Source organism: Musca autumnalis, unplaced genomic scaffold (genome assembly GCF_047663935.1).
Source record: "Musca autumnalis isolate F117 unplaced genomic scaffold, ASM4766393v1 scaffold_5, whole genome shotgun sequence".
Lineage (NCBI taxonomy): Eukaryota > Metazoa > Arthropoda > Insecta > Diptera > Muscidae > Musca > Musca autumnalis.
In genome coordinates this window covers 158,400,740-158,408,228 of record NW_027412088.1, presented here as the reverse complement: position 1 = coordinate 158,408,228, position 7,489 = coordinate 158,400,740, and the positions used below count along the sequence as shown (strand labels likewise).

At 36.3% G+C, this 7,489-nt stretch overlaps 1 protein-coding gene across 1 annotated transcript; it reads left to right on the top strand.

Annotated features, from left to right (window-relative positions):
* Positions 1-5,190: 5,190 nt before the first annotated feature.
* ana2 (anastral spindle 2) lies at positions 5,191-6,915 on the top strand. The gene has a single exon (XM_073988354.1). The coding sequence runs from the start codon at positions 5,191-5,193 to the stop codon at positions 6,847-6,849; it is 1,659 nt and encodes a 552-aa protein (XP_073844455.1). The 3' UTR covers positions 6,850-6,915.
* The last annotated feature ends 574 nt before the right edge of the window (positions 6,916-7,489 follow it).

The window sequence follows — 7,489 nt, the reverse complement described above, 5'->3', positions numbered from 1 at the left end:
TAATACACAACCAAAACACAATAAAAACAAGAAACTTTTTTTTCTGTTCAATAAAATATTTAATTTAAAAAGAAAATCCACTTTTTTGCAATGATGCTATTTTTATTCTTATGGACAAAGACAATTGGTTTCTTTGTTACAATCCAAAGGTTAATACAAGGGATATTTTCCCTCCGTTATGCCTTTTATAGGGCCGCCATCAGCGTGATTTTTCATTTTTCTCGTATTTTCGCGCATTTTCCGACGTTTACCAGTTTCCATTATGTTCGCACCTACAGAACACTTTAAGCCCCCACAGTGTTGTATTCTTTTACAGGTCTTCACCTTCACCACGTATTTCAAATGCTGCCTATTATTAAACACAAATAAATTGGCTAAACGCCATAAGGCCCACGCAACAGTGAATTCATAGGAAAAGATAGACTCCAACGGCAAATGTACCGTACTCTAGTAGTGATTCAACTGCATCCGCGGATGCAAACTTTTTGCTGGGTAGTCTTGGTGGATTAAAATCAGCTTTGTATATCAAAGCAAATTTAAATTTTTTCGCGTTGTTTACAAATTTTGACATTTTAAATTATTTTTGTTTTTCTTGTGCCAGCTTGCAATTTTTTGTATTTTCTAGCTACATGTTGCAAAAACAGAGTTGTATACGAGGATTTATGCCGGATTTAAAATAAATCTACTCAATACGAGGATTTATTTTTGTATGGAAAATCTGGTAGATTTTGGCCAGATTTAGCAAATAAAACATGATAATGCGCTAAATCCGGCTAATGGCCTAAATCAGGCTAAATGGCCTATAAGCCGCATTTACATCTAAAAGCCTCGTCACATAAGAGGATTTTTGGTTTAATTCATTAATGTGTACTTTACACGATATATTTTGTACATATGAGTTGTCACTTTGCATATACATTTTGTACGGGAGAAGTGACAACTCATATGTAAAAAATATATCGTGTAAAGTACCCATAAGTTGCATTTTCTTCTGGCTATAAGTCAACACTCAAAGCATACGAAAATCGTGTTTCAGCACACATTCAGCCGCGTAGAGATGCATCAACTCTACGCGGCTGAATATTTGCTGAACCACTAGCTCCGTTCCAGTACTTTTTTAATGATAAAAGTGTCAAAAGAGCGAACTGTCGAATATGAGCCCAACATACACATTTTTCCAAAATGTACGGGAACGAAGAAATTGCAGAAATGTCAACAAATCTGGAACAAATGTCAAAGTCGACATGTCAGCCAATCAGAAGCCGGCAAACATGTTGCGAACTGTCGAATATGAGCCCAACATACACATTTTTCCAAAATGTACGGGAACGAAAAAATTGCAGAAATGTCAACAAATCTGGAACAAATGTCAAAGTCGATATGTCAGCCAATCAGAAGCCGGCAAACATGTTTCCCATTTTCAGCGCGATTTATGTTCAAACAGAAGTGAACATTTTGCAACTTTTTTTGTACGGGAACGCATTTTGGGGAAAAAAGTGCAAAATGTGTTAAATGTGTAAAAACTTTCTAGTTCTGGAACGAAGCTACTATTTTCGTATGCTTTGACTTTTGACTTAAAGCCAGAAGAACATGCAACTTAATGAATTAATACGAATTAGTTTCCTTTTTCATTTATTCTTTTAGTCCCGGGCCACACTACAGTAATTTCACTGAAATTTTGATATGAAATTATGCGTCTCTAGATCGACGTCCATAGTAGAGTACAATCATAAAATTGCTGTAGTGGGGAATTCGATTTAAGAACACCTAATTTCATGAAATTTTTTAATGAAATTCATGCTAGTGTGGACCGGGACTTACTAGAGCAAAGTAAAGGCCTGCGTACATAAGCTGCTCTGCCTGATTGCCTTGCCTTCCTGCTTCATTTTTTACATAATAAAAATAAAAGAATAAAGAAGGCCGAGCAAATTTCTAACTGGGTTGCCCTTTTCTTTTTTATTCTTTTATCAGAAGTAAGCAAGGTAAGCAGGCAAGACAGCTTATGTACGCAGGCCTTAAGAAACAAGCTGGTTGTGTTTCTATCTGTAACCTTCATTATAGCTGTGTTCCTTTACTTACCTGAGGTTACCATTTTAACCATTTGTTACCATTTTTAACCTGCAAAGCGTTCCTTAACCCCGAAAAGTGGCAAAACTGGAAGCAATTTTTAAGAGAGTGAGAAGGGAGAGAGAGAGCGAAAATGGCTTCTCTTCTACCACAGGCTACCAGCAAAATTTCTGCAGGTAGAAAATGGCAGAACTGATTTTTCGACTTTTGTTTGACGATTATTTCACAAAATGGACGAAAAACCGAAGAAAAAGACGAACACTGACAACACTAAATTAAAAACTGTGAAATAAAAGACGAAAATTGTTTTTTTTATGTTTTTTCTGACATTGCTGCCGGATCTACCATTTTTCCGTTCCTTTACTTTTCTGGTAAAAATGTTCATGAGAGAGCAATTTTGAACAATTGTGACACTTTTCTCTTTTACCACTATTACCATTAAAAAAGTAAAGGAACAAAGCTTGTAAGGACTTATTTGACGTTTATGGAATTGGAATATTTAAATGACATTTGAAACCCAGTGGGTTTATTAAATCCGCTTAAGTATTGTAAACGTATTATTTCTGTCTTATGGTAACCCAGCAAAAAAGTTTGGAAGTACATAGTGCAATGCAGACTCTGCATTGCAGAGCTATGATTTCAATACATCTTTCGATGCCATCCACACGGAGTTATGAAAATGCACTCCCCTCCATACATTTTGGAAGCACTCGCTTAAAGATCCCTAGCCAAGAAAGCCAATTTGTTGATCCCTAAAGTCGCAGTCCTTTTTATTCTGAACTAAATTTACGAACATTGCTGTAATTCACGAAAAGCAAATTATTTTTGAAGTGGAGTTGGAGTTTTTTTTTTTTGAAATCTGAACTGGAGTAGGAGGAAAAATGAAAAACCATTTGGATGATGAAGCAATATCAATTTCGGTGTAATATAAAGCAGAGCAGAGGAAGTAAACACAGTTAAGGCCTCGGCACATACGGCGTGTTGAGCGTCGCGTTACAACAACTACATGAAAAGTTCAAGAACAAACTTGGCATCGCTTACACATTTTTCATGTGGTTGTTTCCAATGCGTGACGCGACTCACAACGGACCGTATGTGCCGGGCCCTTTACGATCATATTTAATGGAGAATTTTTGTAAATGTTGTTAATGTAATGTTTGGTTTACATTCGGCGTCTTTTCGTGATTTCGAAGGCGTTTCGTGATTTCGCGCGGAATCATGCAAAATTTATCATGATTTCGCATACAAAAATGAAATCATCTTATTTCGTGATTTCAGCGAAATCAACATCGAAATCACAGTACACATGATATACAACCTTGCTTTTGCCTAAAAAAGTACCAAAAGTTGCAACACTTTTCACGTATCACAATAAACAAGGTAGATGTGCGAATTGCTGAAACAACAAATTTTAGTATCAAAATTTGTAAACAACGTCAAAAATATTAAAAAACTTTCTTACAATGCTATTTTTTTAATAGTAATTTTAGAAAATGGATCTAATTGTAAAATAATGTCTCCCCTATACAAATTTCCTAAAAATACGGAAACGGGAAATGACGGAAATTGCAAAAACTCCAGCAAAAATGTCAAAATCAACGTATCAGCTATAATATTAGATACCAATGAACATATGAACATGCTTGCTGCTAGTTTCTGATAGGCCAAAATTGTATGGCAGAAAACAGGAGAAGAGGGTGTTATTCGGCGCTATTTTTGTTTAAAGAGAAGTGCATGTCTTGCTAGATTTCGGAATACGGGAACTCATTTTTAGTACTAAACGGGACAACTACTGCATGTACTAATATTTTGTAGGTCTGAGCACAACTTTTATCTATCAAAATTTATTATTATGATGTCTCAACTATAAAATCATTATTTATTTTTTTATTTTTTGGTACTATACACAATTGATATGATATATAGATAATTTTACGATAATTTTTTAAATAAAGTTGTAAAGTTCTGTATTGTCGAATATTTTTGATCTTTAATTCAATTTACAACAACTTGTCTTGAAAATTCATGTTCAATCAGCTGCGCATATGCATCTACCTTGATCATTGTCATATGTTTGAAATCAACAAAAAATAAGTGTAAACACCGGGGTGTATTTCAGGATTTCGTGAAATCCAATGGATTTTGGAGCGCAAGTGTAAACTTGGCATAATAAAGTTAATATTCTTGTTTTACGCCAATAAGCAATGTATTTTATTTATTTTGGGATATTTGCAATGGATTGCATTTTAAAGCATCTTTATACTGCATTTAAATTCAATCGAAAACACTACATCAAAGGCTGTGATCTGGATCGAAAATGGAGTGCATCCTAGCTGTGTGCCGTGGAAGCAAAATGGAGTGCATCCTAGCTGCGCGCTCTCTTGTAAAATTCATAGGAAAAGATGTACTCCAGCGGCAATTGTTCTAGTGATTTAACTGCATCCGCGGATGCAAACTTCTTGCTGGGAAATTATTGCGCTACATTTTTTACAAAGAAGTATCGCAAACGTCGTAAAATTCTACTTTTCTGCTGTAAAATTGATCTTGTTAGAAAATATGATTCAGAAATGACATTCTTATACTATGTTTACATTTAGTCCCAATTTACATTAGGCGAGTTTACTTGCGGCAATTGTCAGTTTGATGGAGAGAGAGGTGAGGTATATGGTAACCCTTTGCCTCTCAACACCCTCTCTCACCCACAAACTGACAATTGCCGCAAGTAAAATGGCCTAATGTAAATTGGGACTTACGAAATCCACTCGATTTCAACTGTCAATTCCATTGCTCAAACGCCAAATGAAATCCAATCGATTTCAGATGAGTTTCTATTTGACGTATACACAAAGGAATTGACAGATGAAATCGAGTGTATTTCGTAAATGTAAACATAGTCTTATTGGAGATAAGTACGTTCAGTAATCATGACCATTTTACGTCTCACTAACTCGGTGCTGAACGAATACAGCAACAAAGAAAAACAAACAAAGCAAATGTCAAACCTAACATATTCCTTCGCCCCGCAATTTTGATTTAAATTTTGGAATTTGTTCGTTTATAGCTACATAATTAATAAATTTCCCTCTTCGTAGTGCAATAGGTTAAAAAGCAAGAAATTAAACAATGTTCCAACCAGAGACGGAGGACATGTTACCAAGAATGGCCCCAAAACCAAGTGGTTCTTCTTCTTCTATGGAACCAATAGTTCGTCCGCAAGTGCCAGAAGTTTCAATACTATTTGGACAACAGGCCAACAATATGCCGCAACAGCAACAATCACATGCATCAGTAATGCAACAGACCCAGCAAACTACTTCGTACGCAGCATGGAAAAAACAAATGTTGCCAAAAGTGACGTTTCCTCCCTCACCAGGTGGCGGTCAAGAAGTAGCAACAAGCCGTGGAGAAACCATGAACAATAACAATCAAATCCAATTAGGCTCTAGTGCTCCTTCCATTAACTCAGTATATCCTTTAAGATCATCAGTGACAAATCAACCAACATCATCCAATGGTTATATGGCCAATACTCCAGTTCCTTACTCTGTAACATCAACGGCAAATGATAATCCAAATGTTTACATGGTTAGTAATGCTATGACTGGCAGCAATCCTATCTCGTATCGTAAAAGTATTGATAACTGTGGAATATATCAAGCCGCTCCTCAACAGCAGCAACAACCAATGTACAGAAAATCAATGGAAATGGTACCACAGGTTACTCCATCTTATAACAGTCCACGAGATGTTTTAACAATTTGTGCTGGAACACAAACAGATGCCATATCATTTTCTCCTACGCGTGAGGTACCGACCAGTGTGGCTAGTAAACAAGATGTTGAAGATCTTAAACAAATGATACAGGAACTTAGATGCGAACAACATTGTCTAGTACAGCTAATGGAAAAGTTGCTATGTTCACAATTTAATAAAACTGAAAATACAGAATCTAAAGATGTTGGAATACAGGTGAATGCAGAAATAAAAGAAGGTTCTCCAGTCACAACCAATGGTCACACGCCACTTCCACCAGTAGCAACAAATCGTGTTATACAACAACTAAAACAAAGTCCAAATATATTACAAACTCCAAAGGGCAAACCAATGGCTCAATCAACCACATACCGGCCCAACTCACCACAGTCCAATCGCCTACAAGAATATCAACAGCCAGAGCCAACTCCTTCCTCTGTCCCAATTTCCAATGCCCAAACTGCAACAAATTATCCAGAGTTTAACAATAATCAACAATTGGTTGCTGCACTATTACCCAAGCCGTCAACCGACAAAAGTTTAATGATGAATGAATTGGCTTTAAGATATCTGCCCAATGAAAAACTCGCTGAACTTTTAAAAGAACTTAATATGAATGCACCAAAACCTCTTCCAGAGCCTCCTGCTAATACAATACCTTTGCGTGGCATAGACAATTATGAACGTAGTCCGTCAGATATTTCTAATGCTTCTTATAAATACCTTAAAAAATATCGACTACTACCCGAGGATCACATTGAAGATGTTGAAAATGAGAAACCCCGCGAAGTTAATTGTCCTGCAGCAATGAATCAACAACCACAATATGGCACTCCAATTAGATCACCTGTTCAACAAAGACAGAATGCAGTATATGCGACACCGAAAGCATGTTCACCGTATCAGCATCAACAAATTGGTGGAAATCGCTTGCCACAATCACCCTTGGCTCGGAATGATGGAACACCGGTTATGAGAAATAATATGCTTGATTTAGAAAATATTAAACATCAACCTAAATTTTTGTAAAAAAATGTAAAGAATATAAAGTAATGTAAGACAAAGAATAAATTCGGAAATATAAAAGTGACGATTTTTTTTTTTTTTTTGGGTTCTCGAAAGCCTCCTCCAATTATACGAAGAGACAGCTCATAAAGGTTGGCGATCCTAGGATTCAGTGGCCAGGGTATATTCCAAAAACAGGTTGTATTCCAACATTAGATCATTGAGGTCCAAAGCTGCGCAGCATGAATTCGACTGCTATTGCGAATAGCAAAAGTAGAACAAAAAGAGAAGTACAACAGTACTTTAGTAACGAAATCATATTAACTGATAATTCTTCTGAATATAAATTGAATGACAAGAAACATTAAAACGACTCACGAAAACCTGGTTGAGTACACGATTACCAAGTGTGATGATTCCAAACACGCATTAAGGATTAGATTGCAGACAAATTAGTGTGCAGTTTAGTTTCAGGTGACATAGGTAGACAATCCAAATTAATTCGAGAGGACATCGGCCCACATGTAGTTGAGATTCTCCAAGTAGCTGTTGAGAAAAACAAAACAGGGCAAAAAAGGGGGTGTGGGATCGGAAATTTTAATGAGTACAATTCCTCGTCAAGTATTTAAACTTAAAAGCTAGTATCACAGTGTAGTGTTGGGGT

What these genes read in the sequence shown, in the direction of transcription:
- ana2 (XM_073988354.1), top strand. Translation starts at nt 5,191, where the DNA reads ATGTTCCAACCAGAGACGGAGGACATGTTACCAAGAATGGCCCCAAAA.